At 49.0% G+C, this 18652-nt stretch overlaps 1 protein-coding gene across 1 annotated transcript; it reads right to left on the bottom strand.

Annotated features, from left to right (window-relative positions):
* Window positions 1–18: 18 nt before the first annotated feature.
* On the bottom strand, window positions 19–3142 carry LOC149863794 (galactoside alpha-(1,2)-fucosyltransferase 2-like). The gene has a single exon (XM_090048343.1). It carries the CDS (start codon window positions 3140–3142, stop codon window positions 2120–2122), a length of 1023 nt encoding a protein of 340 aa, XP_089904469.1. The 3' UTR covers window positions 19–2119.
* Between the last annotated feature and the right edge of the window lie 15510 nt (window positions 3143–18652).

The raw sequence follows: 18652 nt of genomic DNA, 5'->3' as shown, positions 1-18652 counted from the left end.
TGGGGAATGGCAGACAGACTGGGAGCTTGTGGGTGAAGAATGCACCCAGCTCTGGGGAGGGGGGAGTCACAGCCCCACAAACTGTGATTTCAGGGTGGGGGGATAGGGGAGGGATGAGGACAGACAGACTCTGAAGCCCTTCCAAGTGTCTCACATTGGAATAAAGCCTTTTTTTTAAAACTGAGAAGCTGGGTTGCTTTTGAGCTGGGAGCACTGAGTGGGTTGGACAAGGTGGGGTAGGGTGGTATAGGGTTGGTGGGTTAGAGCAGCCACGCTGGGTGTCAGGACACCTGGGTTCTATCCTGGGCCTGGAAGTGGACTGCGGTGGGGCAGACCAGCTCCACAAGATGTCTAGCAGAACCGCTCACCCCTGCAATGACCCTATCTACCCTGCTGAGCTGATGCCGGCCTTTCCAGTAAGTCTCCCCCACTGCAGAAGAGGGTCTCTGATCTGCCTCCCTATTTGGTCTTACCTGCCTTGCAGCTCCCGGTAGGGCATGTCCCGTTCCCTTCCTCTGGGTTATGAGGGCAGCAGATTGGTGTGGTGGCTGAGTCCTGGTCACCTGGGTTTTCTCCCCAGCCCTGAGGGGGGAGTGGGGTTGTACTGTGCTAGGGGAGCTAGGATCCCAGCATACCTCAGCCCTTTCCCTGTCTCTTCTTTGGCCTGGGCTGAGTTGTTCTTGTGCCTCAGTTTCCATGTCTGTACAATGGGTTTCACATGTACCTACCTCACAGGAGGAGGTGGTGCTGTTTCTAAGGTCCTCACACACTCCTGAAGGTGCCAGAGACCCCACTGAGGGCTTCTGCATGGTATCCCTGCCTCCCAATCACCTTGGGGACCCCTATCTGTCCCCTTCCCCCATCATGCTTTAAATCCAGTCCTGTATCCTGGAGGTAGGTAGGAGAAAGTCCCTCTACCCTTCATCAAGCCATTGTCTTTGGCCTGCTCTCCCCTAGCTGGGGCCTATTGCCTCTGCTGGCTCCTGTGTCCATCACTCTGTCTGCTCCCCAGTTTATCCTCAACCCTTGCCACCCCAGACTGGGTTAATGTGCCTGAAACCCACTCCCAACCTGTATCCCACCCTGTCCTGGATCCCAGATCCTTGTAACCCATTGGACTCACCTCCTCTCCTCTCCCCTCCCAGAGATGGAACAGAATCAAGCTATTCTGGCCCAGCTTTAACATGAATGCCCCCAGCCTCTGGTCATTCACCCCACAGCCCAGGTGCCTGAGTAGGGGGAGAGCAGACAGCTTGTGATGGGCTTCCTGTCCCTGGAGTGAATCAACCAGGACCCTCCTGTGTCCTGGGCATTGTGGACCCCACCTTAGTGACATGGAACTGAAGCCCTCCATTCACAGAGCTTACAGACATCTGCCCCCAACCTCTCTGTCCTGGGGGTGTCTCAAGAGCCTGTGTGACGTTGGGTTATTACCCAGCTCTTTGGTGAACATAAGAGCTGCCATTTAGTGGGTCAGACCATCGATCCATTGTGCTAGGTCTCCTGTTGCACAGTGACAGAGAGCAGATGCTGAAACAGGGTGACCAGGGTTTTTCCCACTTCCTCTCGCTTGCAGCCTCTGGCACTTCAGGTCCAGGAGGTTCTGATTCAGAGGCCATGCCCCTTCAGTGCTCAATAGCTACCTCTTCCCCTTTCCTCCATGGGTTTGTCCAGTCCTTTTTCTGAATCTGGCTGAGCTGTCAGCTCCCACAGCATCTGGTGGCAATAAGTTCCAAGCCTGAGTAATACTCTGTGTGGAAAAGAACTTCCCTGCGTTAATTTTAAACTTGCATCCCAGTACCTTCCTTCTGTGACATGTCTGATGAGTAAATAATAAATCTCTGTTTACTTTCTCTTCACCATTTAGTAACTTATAAACCCTTCTCATTCCCCGTCAAGCATCTCTTTTTCTAAGCCAAACAGGCCTGGCCTGTTTAGCCTGTGTCATGGTTAGCCCAGGCTCACCCTTGGGTGCCCAGGGCCTGAGAGCAAGCTGCTGCGGGTGCTCCCAAGAAGCTGATAACATGGAACATCCTCTGGCCTATGCAGGAGACTCTAGCCCCAAATCCTGTCAAGACCAGCCAGTGCCCTTGGCCCTGCTAGGCCCGTAAGGTGTGTCCTAATGGCCCTTCATCAGTGGGGAGAGGTCTGCATTGATCCCGATCCACTCAGGCAAGAAGGCAGCCGAGGGCTTGAAGACTTTGAGGAATGGGGAGTCAGGCAGGGTGTTGTTGGCCAAGTAGATGGTCTCCCCTCTGACCAGGTAGGCAGCCCAGATACCAAAGGTCCCAATGGTCATGATTGTGTGGTTGCAATGGGCCAGCAATGCAAAATCCCTGCCTGGGGACGACTCCCTCCCATTCCCAGAGAAGTGCACATCCCCTCTTGAAGCATCGATGTTCTTCCGGCACCAATCCATCCCATTGCTGGTCACCACAAAGACCGGCTCCTCATACTTGGCCCGGAAGTAGCTCATGGCCTTCTCTAGGTAGGCCCTATCAGCCACCACCCCCTTCCACACTTGGGGCATCACATTGATGTAGTCCCCCCTGCGCACATGGACGCCCACGTAGGTCACATTGCGGCGCTGGCCACGCAGCCCAGCCAGATACTGGTTGGCCTCATCCCGGATGTGGTCATGAAAGGAGAATTCCTGTAGGATCTCATCCCGGAGGTGGTGGTAGAAGGTCCAGGAGCATGGGTAGCCCGTAAGCCGCACGTACTTGTCTGGGATGTGCCTGTACTCCTCTGACATCCAGTCATGGAGCCAATAGTTCCTCCACGGGACCTTTTGGACCATGTCTGTGGAGAGCACGGGCAGGGTGATACGGAAAAGGGGTGCCAGATATTGGTGCATCTGTGGGAGGATGCAGGCCTGGCGCCCATTCATTTTAGCCAGGGCATAGAGGGTGGCGTACTCCCCCATCTGGTTCCCCAGGCGTCCAATGGAGTTGACTGTCCATATACCCTCGTTTGGGGTAGGGGTGGCTGTGACGGACAGCTGGGTGGTGGTGTTGGGGGACAAGAACTGACGCTTTGAGCTGCTGGTGCGGGCGTTGAAGTGGATGATGGTGGAGGTGGTGGTGATGATCAGCAACAGGTAATGGACTTTGCCAGAGACACGGGAGAGCAGAAAGTTCATGACGCTGTATGACAGATGCAGTGAGGTCCCAGTCTGTTGGGACGAAATAGGGTAATGGAGAGAAGATGGAAGAGGGGAATGGGGGTGATAGGAAACAAGAGCCTGGACCCAGGTTGAGGAGAAGGTGCATGGATGAATCTGGAGTCCGGTTCTACCACAAGGCCTAAAACCCTGACCCCCGGATCAGCCCCTTCAGCCAAGCACCAACCACAGGGGATAAGTTATGAGTAGACCAGTGAGAGCAACAGGCCCCCTCTCCCATCCTGACACTGCTGGGATCCCTCCTTCAGATTTGTAGCCACACCCTGGGCTACTGGTGCCCCTCACTCCCAACCCACAGCCCCCTATCGGCTCCACCCTGGGCTCCCCCTGGCTGTGTCCATGGCTCCAATACCAGCTGCAGGTATCAGCTGTCTCCTGCCAGGCAGGTGAGAGTTTCCATGCCCAGGCTCCTGGCTGCTTTGCCCCTTGTGTACCCCAGAGGCACCCCCGGGCTGGTGAGGGTCTGTTGGAGCTGGCAGCAGCTGGTTCATGCCAGATCGCAGAAGAGGTAGTTGCTGAGGGTTATTCAGAGTACACACTGGCAATGCACAGGGCTGGACACTGCTTCACTGCTCTAACCCACCAGCCCCCACTCTCCTCCCAAAGCTAGGAGAGAACTCAGTCATCCCGGCTCCCAGCACCTCCTGCTTAAAACCACCAGACCTCACTCCCCTCCCTGAGCTGAGCTGGAACCCAGGAGATCAGAGGACAGATTGCTTCTCCACTCTGGCAAGGAAATAGTTACCGGGAGGACAGCAGTATCCAGGGTAGGAAGCACACCTGGGTCCTGGTCAAGTTGCTTTCTGGCCCTTCCTCCACATCCCCCTTTTTTTTTTTTAATGAAAATTTTCATGTTCCAAGCCAAATCAAGTCCAAATCTGTGAGTCAGTCCAGAACCATAAGTGGCCCTACAACCGGCAAACATCCTCCACCCCTACCACCAGCTTCAGATATTTTCAAAGTCTTTTGGCAGGCATCCTATGTGCAGGCCCAAGCCCAGAGGCTTGGGATTCAGATGCCCCCAGGTTTCGCCTGCCCTCAGCCACATGGCCGCAGGAGCAAACCAGGGAGGAGGCTCCTATTTCCATAACTTCCCCCCCATCCTCCCCAGGCCTCAGGTGACTGACACACAAGGGTAGGGGAGGGATAAGGGATCTGCTGGGACAAGGATCCCCCCAAGGTCCTTACCCTGCTGGTCTTGGTGCAAGGAAGGAGGAAGGCAGAGCTTTGAAACTGGGAGCTAGGACACCTGGATTCTACCCTAACCCTGGGAGGGGAGATGAGGCTGACTTTGGTTCCTTATTCCCAGTTCCTTATTCCCGGTTCCCTATTCCTTATTTCCAGTTCCTTATTCCTTATCTCTGGTTCCTTTTTCAAGGCTAATCTAGACCTAATAAAGGCATGGTTTGGCCATGCCAGGCTGCCAACTGACAGCACCCCAGCCACCATGTTAAGTATATGGACCTAAATAAGGGACTGGATTTGGGCTGGGATTATAGCTAGAAATCCTTCTTGCATGGGCAACTGGTGCTGCCTTAGTCGACTGGGCATGTGCCCCCCACCATGCAACCAGTCCTGCTGACCGGGGGACAGGTGCCCCATGAGCGATCCTGCAGACCGCGGTGGGAGGGTCCATCCTGGACGATCCTGCAATGGCTGATTGCACTCCTGGAAGTGGCTGCAGTGATTACAGCAATCAGTCGACCCTTGCAGGGCGGGGGGCACCGGCACTCCTGCCTGCCCTCCTGCCCATCGCCTAAGCAGCCGGTCAGGGGGTGCACCAGTGCTCTCAGGGAGTGCACATGCACCCCCATGTACACCTATGCATCGCCACTGCCTTCTTGGGCCACCCCATGTCATGCCTGTGTGGCACTGGGGGACTGTCCTGCACATCGCTGAGGACAGACTTGCCCTACCCCAAGTGCAGCTTGGACATGCTGGGCTGCCAACTGACAGCCCCCCACCCACTGTGCTAAGTATCTGGACCCAAATTAGGAACTGGATTTTGAGCTGGGATTATAGCTAGAAATCCTTCTTGGGCCACCCCATGCCATGCCTCTGTGGCACTGGGGGACTGTCCTGGACATCTCTGACCAGAGACTTGCTCAGCCCAAAGCGCAGTTTGGCCGTGCCAGGCTGCCAACTGACAGCCACCCATTACCACTGTACTAAGTGCATAGGCTTGAATAAGGAATTGGCTTTTGAGCTGGGATTATAGCTAGCACATCTTTGGTTGGACTTATCCAGAACAATCCCCCAAGGCGACAGAGGCATGGTGTGGGATAGCCCAAGAAGGATTTCTTTTTATAATCCCGTCCCAAACTCCAGTTCCCTATTTGGGTCTGTATGTTTAGCACAGCAGCTGGATTGCTGTCTGTTGGCAGCCTGGCACAGCCAAACTGTACTTTGGGTCAGGCAAGTCTCTGGTCAGAGACGTCCAGGAGTGTATCCTGGTTGCACAGAGATGTGGTCTGGGGTGGCCCAAAAAGTATTTCTGGGTACAATCCCAGCCCAAAATCCAGTTCCTTATTCGGCTCTATACACTTAGCACAGTGGCTTGGGTGCTGCCTTTTGACAGGCTGGCACGGCCAAAGGGCACTTTGGGCTGGGCAAGTGTCTGGTCAGAGATGTGCAGGAGAGTCCCCCAGTGCCACAAAAGCATGGCATGGGGTGCCCTAACAAGGACTTGTAGGTATAATCTCAGCCCAAATTCCAGTTCCTTATTCAAGTCCATATACTTAGCACAGTGGTACAGTTGGTGTCAGTTGGCAGCCTGGCACGGCCAAACCGTGCTTTGGGCTGGGCAGGACTCTGATCAGATGCGTCCATTAGAGTCCCTCGGTTGCGCAGAGATATTCTGATGGGTGACCCAAGCAGTATTTCTAGCCGTAATCCCAGCCCAAATGCCTGTTCCTTATTCTAGCCATTATACATAGTATAGTGGGCATGGGGCTGTAGTTGGCAGCCTGGCATGGCTAAAACTTGCTTTGGGATGGGTGGGACTGTGGTCAGGGTTCTTTGGGACAGTCCCCCAGTAGCATTGACAGGAAGTTTGGGGTGGCCCAAGAAGTATTTTCACCCAGAATCCCATCCTAATCTGACCTTCATTTAGAGCTCTGTACTTGATGTGGGATATTATTTTACATATTAATTAGCACATATGCATAGCTAATAAATGTCTCTCTTTTTAGGATGTGTAATTCATTAATAAGAAGCTTTAATTGGGTCCAGATAAGCTTTGAAAAAGTAACCGGAACTGAAAATAAGGAATACGGAACTGGGAATAAGCAAACAACTTCAGCCTCATAGAGGGGAGCGGGATCTCAAGGGAGACAGAGCAGGGAAGTGGAGCTGGGACCCAGGAGCCAGGACACCTGGGTTCTCTCCCAGCTCTGGGAGGGAAGTGGGGTTTTAAGGGGCTGTGATCCATGCCCCAGGCTCCTTGGTCATTTGTAATCTCATCCACCCCGACCCCCACCCCCAGCTGCACCCTGAGCTTTTGTATTTACACCTTCCACCCGACACCCCTCATCTGAACCCCCAAGCCGGGTCCCAATTTCATGTCCCCTACCTGCCTGCTCTCCGTTCTGTAGCCTGGCTGTCAGGAAAGTCTGGCTCAGACACCAGCTACCACACCTTCTGCTAGAGTCACAGGCTCCTGCACCCAACCCCTAGGGCTGTGCCTGCCTCCACTGTTGGACTCACTCTAATGTCACGCTAATTTCCTTTTAACTAATCTATATCCATTTATAATTTTATCTTCCACTTTGTTTTACTTATCCATCTTCGTGCACAATTTGTATGAATGTGGTATGCATGTGATCAGGTAAAAAAGAAAATAGAAACTAAATATGCAAACAGCAAGAAAGAAGATAAAAATATCACACCTGCGGAAAAATGAACGAAGCTAAATCCAAAAGTCATGTCTAAGCACAGAAGCTGAGCCATGCTCCAACAGGAATAAAACAAGTCATCACAGACATGCAGCCAGCACCCCCAGTCCAATGAATAAGCAACAGATGTGCAGCTGCTACCATAAAGGATGAGTGAGAAAGAAATGATCTGGGGGGAGACAACGTCTGCACATCAATGAGGCATAGGTATGTATCTGACAGACCCCGACCTCTTCTTCCTCATGTTCAGCCTGGTTGGCCACCAAGCCGGCTCAAGCACCTAAGGACTGGTAACATCCCAATATCTGCGGAATGGTGTGTGTGTGTGTAGGAATGCGTATTGTGGAAGAAATCAAACTTCACGTTGTGGTTGAATCAGAACTGACAGAACCAGCTTTTCTTTATTTAAGGCTACACTGTGATCACAGGGAGAATTCCACACAGCAAAGGGAATCACCCACTTGTCTGTTTCAAAGGATTTCTCAGACTCTCTAAGGTTACAAGCGTATTTATACTAAAGACAGAGAAAGAGATAAAAAATACAACTTGGAGAAACAAAACAATAGTAAATTACACAGAAACTTAGGTCATTTACTTAAACAACTATCTATGCATAGGGCTATCCCAAGGCATGCAGGAATGTGGATTCCTTATCTCAGAACATTTGAATTAAGCAGTATCAGTACTTCTGGTCTTTGTCTGTTTCTCTAGTCAAGTAAGCCAATTACTTCTACATTCCCTAATTTTCATTTTTATTTTTTTTACAAGTTAGATATTTATAGCCATTAGCCTTTCAACTTCTAGTTTTTCTTTCTCTTTACTTTCTGCTATTTCAACATACAAATTATATACCTCATTTCTGGTTGATGGTCTATTCTTCATTGGCTTAGTAGCATGGTTTATGCAACATTGTATTATCATAAACACTAGGTATACTCCAATAAAAACAACAAACAATATCAACAAACTATGAATGACAGTAGAGCCTAAGGAACTAAAAATAGAGCTAAACCAAGAATTCAAATTCCAGTTATCTGACTTATGCAATTTAGGTGCTTCTTTTCAAATATGTTTACTTAAATCCTGGATTTCTTTTGAATTATCAGGAATATAAGTACAACATTCTTTACCTATTAAAGCATAGACTCCTCCTTTGCTGGCTAGTATATAATCTAATGCAAGTCGGTTTTGCAATGTCATTTGCCTTATTTCCTTCATTTCTGTATTTATTTTATCAAAACTATCAGCAGTAGCATTAGTAATCTTTTCCAGAGACGCTGCAACTTCCTTTATCTCGGACATAGCTAAGCCTGTGCCATAGCTAGGGAACATTATACCCCAAAATCTTTGATTTTCTGTAATTTCACAAACATTGTGAATTCTCCCTTTAGGTAAATGAGATCTCATAGTAAAAGCAGGATACGCTGTGGAGACATAGCACGTTCCTCTCCAACCAGATGAACATGAGCCTGCAATGCGATGCTGCGGCTAATAAAGCGACCAAAACGCTGGCTTGCATCCATAGATGCTTCTCGAGCAAATCCCGGGACGTCATTCTCCCCTTGTACTCGGCCTTGGTGAGGCTGCAGCTGGAGTACTGCGTCCAGTTTTGGGCTCCACAATTCAAAAAGGATGTGGAGAAGCTTGAGAGAGTCCAGAGGAGAGCCACACGCTTGATCAGAGGTCAGGAAAACAGACCTTACAACGACCGGCTGAGAGTCATGGGACTCTTTAGCCTGGAAAAGCACAGGGTCAGGGGTGATCTGATAGCCACCTATAAGTTTATCGGGGTGACCACCAGGATCTGGGGGAACGTTTGTTCACCAGAGCGCCCCAAGGGATGACGAGGTCGAACGGTCACAAACTCCTGCAAGACCGTTTTAGGCTGGACATAAGGAAGAATTTCTTTACTGTCCAAGCCCCCAAGGTCTGGAACAGTCTGCCAGCGGAGGTGGTTCAAGCACCTACATTGAACACCTTCAAGAGTAAATTGGATGCTTATCTTGCTGGGATCCTATGACCCCAGCTGACTTTCTGCCCTTTGGGCAGGGGGCTGGACTCGATGATTTCTCGAGGTCCCTTCCAGCCCTAATGTCTATGAAATCTATGTAATCTATGAACCAGAGGGAAGATTTTTATAGGCCTTATCTCCACATACAAAATAGTGACCAGCTAATGCAGTGTAACCACCTGTATTACAGCGTGGGGACATCATCCATTGCGAATAATAGCCTGAAAATTGACCTGCAGGGGAGTCGTTAGATATCCAGGAATTATTAGAAAACCAAGCACCATTTATTTTAAATTCTACCTCACACTTACTGACTTCTACTGCAACACGAGATCCATTACAGGTCCAACAGAACTTTCCAGGGGTGGCACACGCTAATTGTACATATTCAGACCGGTTGCAACTTACAGTCTGCCAGGTTTCGTTCCCATGAAAATTTGAATAGGAAGGGGCTAACATTTGAGTTGCATTCAAGGGTACCGGTATCATGGGTATTCCTCCAGTAGAATAGATAGGGACATGACTACATATCCAACAACGAGAGACATTTAAATCTATTCCAATTTGATTAACTAAAGACAAGAACACATTTTTATGAAGTGATCTTCTTTGTCGGTGCAGAAGTGTAGTTTGGTTTACAGAGTTTCTTATAACTGATGAGTCAAGTTCATATAAGATGGCCCAAAAAGAAATACTGAGAACTACCCAGATGACGACTAACCAACTCCACCTCAGGAACCAGGAACTAGGTAGAAGCCTTTTTCCTGTTCCGAAGGGCATAGTGGTGTCGTTGGGGCACATCCTCTTCGCTCTGTAGCGGCAAATCCTCTTCGCCAGTAGGCGCTTGGCTCACTACTGGTCTTGAGTTCCCCTGCTGGCAGGCACTAGGCTCACTACCAGTCTGTGAAGGCTGATTACAAGATTGATATGGAGGAGACTGTAGGTCTAATGGGGCTGATGTTTTCTTACTGTGTGAAGCATGGATTCACGTCTGGAGTCCTTGACACTTTATTGCAGTGTTGGTGGTCAGGAGTACCTGGAATGGGCCTTTCCAGCAAGGTTCCAGCAATGACTTTCATTGATGGACTTTTACATGCATCTAATTTCCAGGCAGGATAGAATGGCATGGCTCACCTGGTTCTCTGGGGAGAGCTGCCTGTACCTGTGAATGAAAAGCCTTAACACACTTCATTAGTGCTTTACAATAGTCTAGAATGGTATCATCAAGTGAATGTATATCGCAAAAGTGGGAGGCAACAGGTGGCGAGGCAGGGAGCCTCATGGGTCTTCTCATTAGAATTTCATGTGGGCTAAGCCCAGTCTTTCGGTTGGCAGTAGATCTCATACTCATAAGGGCTATGGGAAGTGCATCTGGCCATTTTAGGTGAGTCTCAGCACAAATTTTGGCCAGTTTATTTTTCAGAATGCCATTTTGGCGTTCTACTTGACCCGAGGCCTGTGGAAGGTATAGGCAATGAAAGTTCTGTTGGATCTGCAGGACTTTGCAGACTTCTTTCATTATCTGTCCAGTAAAATGAGTTCCTCTATCAGAGTTTAGGGATAAAGGAATACCAAACCTTGGAATAAAGTCTCTGAGCAACTTTTTGCTTACAGTTATGGTGTCAGCTTTTGCACATGGGTAGGCTTCTAAACATACATACAATAACAAGAACATATTCATAAGAACAACATTTCTGCATTTGAATAAAATCTAATTGTAAATTTACAAACGGTCTCCAAGGTGGGGGATGTGCTGCCTTCTTTGTTTTTACAGGCTTTAAGGAGGTAGATGCCAAGAGCAAATCATCAACATATTGCACAAACACAAAATTTTCTTAAAATATTATGTCATCTAGATCTTTTTCAGAATTTGAGAAAAAAGAGAAGGGGATTCAGTATAGCCCTGGGGAAATCATGTCTAGGTATACTGAAGTCCTTGATAGGTAAATGCAAAGAGAAACTGGCTATCAGGGTGTATTGGGGTAGAAAAAAATGCAGAACACAAGTTAACAAGCATTAGGAAGATAGTAGCTGGATTTGGTGCAACAGGAAAAGTAGGTAAAACTGCAGAATTTACCGCAGGGAGGTCTTGTACAAAGCGATAGGTATTCTTTCCAGGTTTTTTACAGGAAGAATAGGCGTATTACAAGGGCTCTTAGTTTGGGACAATTATACCTTGCTTTAAAAGGGCAGTTATAACAGGGTGTATCCCTTCTTCAGCTTCTGGACGTAAAGGGTATTGAGCAACTTTGGGTAAAGGTTTAGCTGGGTTTAATCTAATTTTTACAGGCTGGGCAGTATAGATTTGTCCTACTTCATTAGCATGCTGGGACCAGAGAAACAGAGGGACAGCTTTTATGATTTCTTCTTGCAACATAGAAAGATCAGGGAACTCAGGTTCAGGAGGTGAGCTAGCTAAAGTGGCAAGTACTGCTATCTCGTTATCACAAGGGACATCTAAATAAACACCATTAAGAGAACAATAGATAGTACAGCCGAGTTTACAAAGCAAATCTTTGCCTAACAAATTAACAGGCGAACAAGGACTAAGGAGAAAGGCATGTTGATCAGAAGCAGGACCAAGAGAAACATGTAATGGTTGGGAAACAGGATGAGGAACTATTTGATTTGAAATTCCCACAGCATTTACAACAGCAGAAGTGAGGGGAGTTGTGGAAAATTCTTCAGCTTGAAGAGTAGAGCAGCTTGCACCAGTGTCTACTAAACATTTTGTAGAGATGCCATTTATCACACAGGAAACAAAGGGATCATCTTGATTAAGTGGGAGAAGCGGGGCTGTGATGATGTTACTATTTTTCAGGCTGGCCTAACAGGAGGCTCCCTGATTCAGGACAGAGAACTGAGTGAGTGGAGGTGGTGGAGGTTTAAACATCATCCCCGGCTGTCCATGCTGGTGAGGACATTGAGCCTTCCAGTGTCCTGGATGGCCACAATAATGACAACTGTCATTATTTTGGGACTGAAATCCTCCTCATCCCATCCCATGACCACGTCCCCTGCCTCTGAACTGTCCTTGATGGAAACCTCGGCTTCTGCCCCTGCCTAAAGTCTGTAATTGTAATGACATTAGCTTAGTTTCTGTGGATTCCTTTTCTTTTCCTGGCAGGTTGTACAATGATTTGCAATGGTGACTAGTTCTGCAAGTGGCTTAGTCTGCCAACCTACAGCAGTTGTGCACAACTGTTCCTGGACTGTAGAAAGAAGTCCATGGACAAAAGCAGAAGCAACTGCTTCTGAAGCAGTTTCAGCTGCATTTTCAATACCAGAATGTCTTTCAAATACTAGTTTCAAGCAGTCCATGTAGTCTGCTGGGGATTCTCCTTTATTTTGTTTACAGTTATGTATTTTGGCCTAGTCAGTTTTCCTGGGGCAAATTTTAAGCACAGCCTCAAGAAGCCATCTTTGGGCATCTGCTAAGTGATCTCCAATTCTGGGGTCTTGAGTAGGCCAAGTAGCCTGTGTGATGAGGCGGTTGCAGACTTCAGAGGGCAGAACACTTCTCATTAATTGGTTCAAATCTGCCCATGTTGGATCATAACAATGGATTACAGTTTCCAATTCGTCTTTAAATTCCTGGGGCTCCTCTCTGATGTTGGGAAATTGTTTAACAAGGTTTAGGAGATCTCCTGGGGTCCAGGGGACAGGGACTCTGATTGTAGTTTCCCCATTTGGACCTTGCCCTGGAAGTTGGCGTAAAGGCAAAAGCTGAGCCTTCTTAGATTTTAAAGAAGGGGCTGGACCATACTGGGTACCAGACCTTAAACAAGAGAAGGGAGTTGAGATTTCAGGAGACAGACGCCATGTCTTCGGTGGGCATGGGCATGCCCTGGGGGCAGGTGACGATTGTTGAGTGATAGTTTCTTGGTGAGGTGGGATATTCCTGCCAGAAGGGTCTATTTGGTTATTTTGGACTTCTTCAGGTTCAGATTGTGCCTGGACCTGATATGGGGGTGGCACATTAAGAAAATCAGCTATATCTTCTGCAGATTCATTCGCAGTTATTTGTGGATAAAGTTATTTTGGTGCTGATGGTACTATTGATGGGGGGCCCCCTTTTGGTGCACCTTTTTGTTTAATTCCTTTATCTGCAATTTTAGTTTCTCTTGGGAGTCCTTAAGACTCCGAACTTGAGATTCTTGATGTCTTTTGAAAGCTTCTTCATACCAATCAAAAAATGTGTCCCACTGAGTCTGTGGTATATTTCTACCTCTTAACTCAAGGTCTCTGTGGGGATGAACAATTTTACTTAAATCAAATGTTCCCTCCAGGGGAAACTGCCAGCTAAAATCATCTCTGGTATACCAGTTCCATTTGTCTAGAAACTTACAACTTTTATGGCCATAGTGTGTGTACATTTACAATGCTGGAGTCCCTTTTGGCAGAGCCGGTATGTCTTTTAGACTCTCCGCTCCCCATATCTTTAAACTCAATTCACACAGGTCTTTCATACAGGAATGGCTTATTCAGGGTGTCCGGTCAGGTTGTGAGATTTGCTAGCGACACAGAGATGCTGTGGCTGATGTCCAAAGACAAGACTCCACTGCAATAACAGCACACAATGCAGTTACTCACGGTTAGACACAGCTCATTTCTGAGGGTGAGGAAAGGGTAAACCTATCCACTGGGTCACGAGGTTCCAGTTGGGCCCTCTTGCATTCAAAACTGCCCTTCCGGACAGCCTTGGGGCGGCTGAACCCAACCTTAGTCTCAGACCTGGTCAGTGGCTCATATTTCTCAATTCACACTAGGGAATTTCTGCGTTGAGGCACGAGGTTCAAGAGCATTTCTTTAGTCTCAGCCTTGGTCAATGCTTATCGTGGAAAAACATTCACACTCTAAGAGTTTCCACCTTGCACCCTTGCCTTCAAAGAGCGCACAGAACAAATCTGGTGTCTTCAGGGTGGCTGCACAAGGTTTCTACTTCTGGCTTCAGAGAGACCTCACAGTTCTTTACAGAACTTAACTCAATTCATACAGGGAAATACTTTCACTGACAACAGCAACACAGAGTCTTAACTCTTAACCTTGACTCTTAATGTTGACTCTTTCTACTTACAGTTAATACTTACACAGTGGGTCTGACAGTTCTGGCAGCAAAAGTTCGGATAGAGTGAGCCTCAAGCAGTGAATCAGGAAGACACAGAGACAGCCTCTCACTGAAAAGCCCCAATAGAGATTTCAAAAGGTCTCTTACCTTGGTTTGGCGCCAGGGCTTCAGTGCAGAGATGCCTGTGTCCCAACTGATCACTCCGGGTGTCTATCCGAGTCACGGCACAAAGTTGTGGAAGAAATCAAACTTCGCGTTGTGGTTGAATCAGAACTGACAGAGCCAGCTTTTCTTTATTTAAGGCTACACTGTGATCACAGGGAGAATTCCACACAGCAAGGGGAATCACCCACTTGTCTGTTTCAAAGGATTTCTCAGACTTTCTAAGGTTACAAGCTTAAACAACTATCTATGCATAGGGCTATCCCAAGGCATGCAGGAATGTGGATTCCTTATCTCAGAACATTTGAATTAAGCAGTATCAGTACTTCTGGTCTTTGTCTGTTTTTCTAGTCAAGTAAGCCAATTACTTCTACAGTATGTTAATATGTGTCTATAAGTACAGTAATTCAAACAATAAAAATATAATGGCTTAATAGTTTGTGTTATCAATAAACACAGCATACTGCCTTGTTCCCCTGAAAAAGATTCTGCTTATTGTTCTTTATAAAGTGTATGTCCTAGGTGTATAACACCATGGGTGGGAACCCAGGCAGCTGGGGATGCCCTGCAACTTCTGCCTACAGGCATGTGGAAGTGGGAGCCTCCACCTGGAAGGTGGGAGATACCGTTTACACCAGGAAGGTGGCAACAGGGCAGCTCCCTCCCTCCTGCATCTAGATGACAGGGCACAGTGGCCCCCCAGTGCCCCCTGGCCTGTTGCCCCCCTTAGCAAGACACCCTTCTTTTGTCTCCTACCCTGCTGCCTCAACCCCATCTGTGTCCCCACCCCCTCCACCCCAGTCCAGCACTCCCCAGGGGCATCAGCAGGGATCCAGGCAGGTCAGGGTGTTCTGGAGCTGGTGCCAGGCCCCCCACCCAGAACCATGTACTTGCTGCGCCTCATTAACAAAGCAGCTAATTGCAGGTGCTGCCTACTCAGCTCAGGGCTGGGCTCCATCATATTTCACCTGGACGGGCAGGAACATCTTGGAGGCAGCAGGCCTTGCTCTCTGGTACTGGTACCTTTTGGGGAGCTGGAAGGGAGGGGTCATGCTGTGAGGCATACAGTGGGGAGTGTGGTGCTGTGGGGACCCTAGAGCATGTCATGCCATGGGGAGCAGGGTGGAGGGCACTACAGGTGTTGTGCTGTGGGGGCAGGGTGGGGGCACTGGGGGACTGTGCTGTGGGGCAGGGTGGGGGGGAATGCAGACACTACTCTGTGTGGGGCAAGGTGGTGGGCACTCGGTGGATCTGTGCTGTGTGGGGAAGGGTGGGGGCACTAGGGGTGCTGTGCTGTGTGGGGCAGGGTGGAGGGCAGTAGGTGGATCTGTTCTGTGTGGGGCAGGGCAGTGGGCACTAGGGGGCACTGTGCTGTTTGGGGCAGGTTGGGGGGCTCTAGGGGCACTCTCCTGTGTGGGGCATTATGAGGCGCTGTGCTGTGTGGGGCAGGGTGATCTGCTCAGGGTCGGACCAATCACCAAATTTGGGATGAGGAGTGAATTTTCCCCTTTAGTCAGACTGGTATGGACTGTGAGGGTTTTTGTCTTCGTCTATAGTGGGGGACATGGCCTCTACAATGGATCTCTCAGGCATATTTTAACAATCTTGCAGCAGCAGGACATTGACTGCCGTGGTCCCTCTGCTTTATCAGTTCCTCATCCAACTCACAGTTGACATCCCTAATGGAAATTGGGGTGGGAGCTGGTGGATTGGCACTGGTGAGAGCTGGAATATGGGGTCTGGTACCAGTCTCCTAGAACTGGTATTCCAGCTGGAGCAGGCAAAAGAGAGCTGATCTCCTGGGAGGAGCAGGGCTGGGTTGGCTTGGTGAGAGGCAGGAAGAGAGGGGCTCTAAGGCCACCTAGAAACACCCCAGTGAAATGGAGAAGAGGTTCTGGAGCAAAAGGACAACATCAGCTTAGGGATAAATGAGCAAGAGCGCACCGAGCCCAGACAAGCTGAAAGATGAACTTTGCTTCTGAATTGGGATTAGCTGATGGGGACTGGGGGGGGAACAGGGGGCTGGTTGCAATGGCCTTAGGACAGGGGTGCTCAATGCTCAGCACACAGGCTAGATCTGGCCCATGGTACTGTGTCATCTGGCCCACTGGATTCCCCATGGGTCTGGAAATTTGGTAGCAGGACAACTGCCCCAGTTGCCAAATTTCCAGACCAATGGGGAAGCCCAGGCCCTGTGCACTGGATGGGGTACCCAACTCTAGCACACGGGGCTGGAAGAGGATGGCACCAGGCCCCTGAGGCCCAATCCTGGTAGGACAGGGCAGCACTGGACTCTCACACTACAGTGGAAGGCAAAGCCCCTACAGACCGTGCCAGTCTGACTTGGGGGAACAACTGCTTCCTGACCCCCAGGCTGCGACCAGCATGAGCCTCCAGCCAGGAATCTCTAGGATTTCTTAGCACTGGCAGGGACATCAGTGTCCCCCAGTCAAACCTCTTCAGCATGAGCTGCAGCCCGGGTCCTGCTGCTCTGGGGGAAAAGGAAGTTCTTCTCAAAGCCAGCCAGAGCCTCCAGGGAGGGGATCAGCAAGTGCCTACCATGCTATAAAGAAGTGTTCAGACAGGGAAAATCCTAGAAAACAAACCACACTTGAGATTTGAAGGCAATCATATAATCACACCCTCAGCAGTTAGGGGAGGTAAGAGGGAGAGATAAGCACAGGTGCGGACGTGGTGACAGGGAGGGTAGGGATGGGGGCGGGGTGGTGTTTGCAGTGGTGTACTTGTACCAACCTTTGATCCCTGCTCCATGCAAATTCTAAAACCAACTGCCTGGCAGCAGCAGCAGTATGTTCAGTCAGGCAGTGCTGAGGGGGTCAATTGACTTCATGGCTCATTTTCATTTCCCCCTCCAGTCTGCCGTCATTCCACAGGTGTTAATGACCCTCTCTCTTTTCTAATAGTCTTGATAAATCAAGCTACCCTTTGTTTTGCAATGCCACAGTCTTTTTGCTGCTCCTGGAGTAGCTCCCATCTCACAGCACTGCAGATTGTTTTTAAGCCATTCCAATGAAGTTATATTTGTTTTTACTTCAATCTTAAACTGAAAAATAAAGCCCTAGGCCCGTAGCATATTAGTAAAGCTTCTGGTTTATTTTTAACTGGAGAAGAATATGTGCTGTTATATGTGATGAGGCACCTCACTATCTGCAGCCCGCTTTTCAAAATCCTACCTTTGCCCATGGACAAGTGGCGCTCACAGGATAAACTACAAATTCTTCAAAAATACCCCCAGGCCAGCAGACCCATGTCCCAGCCCTGCCCAGTCCTTTTGTTGACATCCTCTCCATTTTCCATCCTTTCTTTCTCATTCCCAGTATGGGCAGTGTCAACAAAGCCTGTAGGCTGTCTTCTCCACCTCCCGACTTTGTGAACAAAGCAGCAGCATTACCACAAGAGCAGGAAGTGCGACTCTGGTCAAGAACACTGGAGGATGTTTCCACAAAAAAACTTCTAAATCAACACAACAGGAGGTTGGGTTGGGCTGGGTGCAGCATCCTGCAGGGAACTGCACCAGTGGAGCTAAATCACTGAGACACACAGGTTGGACTTAAGCTTCTGTATTTGGTGTAACAACTCTCATCTCTGGTGGAGGAACATAGAGAAGGACCCCGGTGGTGGGATACAGCTGCTTCTAGTTTACATATGCAAGGCAGAAAATACATTTAGGATTTTTAAAAAGGCATTCATGTAGGGTTAAGGTTGTGCTAGGTGGTATCTCAGCTCCTTCCCAGATCTCCAGTGCAGCCACACTCAAATCTTTGAGCACCAGGAAGCAAGGGCTAGTTAGGGGGTCCAGAGCAGAGTGCTATAGCTGTTAGGGATCAGAACATGGGTGACTGCTGATCCAAAGCCATGAGCTAGGAGCTGGCTGTGAAAACACAGCGTCTGACTGGATTTTTTTAAAAATTAAATTGTGGAACTTTTTATTTATCCTTTAAAGTTTGGAACTCATTGCCACCAGATGCTGTGGGAGCTGACTGTTTAGCCAGATCCAGAAAAGGGATTAGACAAATTCTTGGACGAAAGGGGCATCAATAGTGATTGAGCATGGGAGTGAGGGGCACAGTCTCTGAATCAGAACTTCCTAGACCTTAAATGCTGGAAGCTGCAAGTGAGAGAGGAACAGTGGGAATGAGAAAAATCCTAGTCACACCCTGTCTGCTCTCTACCCCTGTGTGATGCAGGAGACTGGGCACGATGGACCTATGGTAACGGTTCCCAGCCCCAGGCTGTGACCGAAATGAGGGTGGTGGGGGTGATGCCGGCGGCGCCACACAGAAAAGACAAGCCAATCTGTGTGCTGGGACCTC

This window comes from Crocodylus siamensis, chromosome 5 (genome assembly GCF_052110815.1).
Source record: "Crocodylus siamensis isolate JL-2025a chromosome 5, ASM5211081v1, whole genome shotgun sequence".
In the NCBI taxonomy this organism is placed as follows: domain Eukaryota; kingdom Metazoa; phylum Chordata; order Crocodylia; family Crocodylidae; genus Crocodylus; species Crocodylus siamensis.
This window is presented reverse-complemented; position numbering and strand designations above follow the sequence as displayed.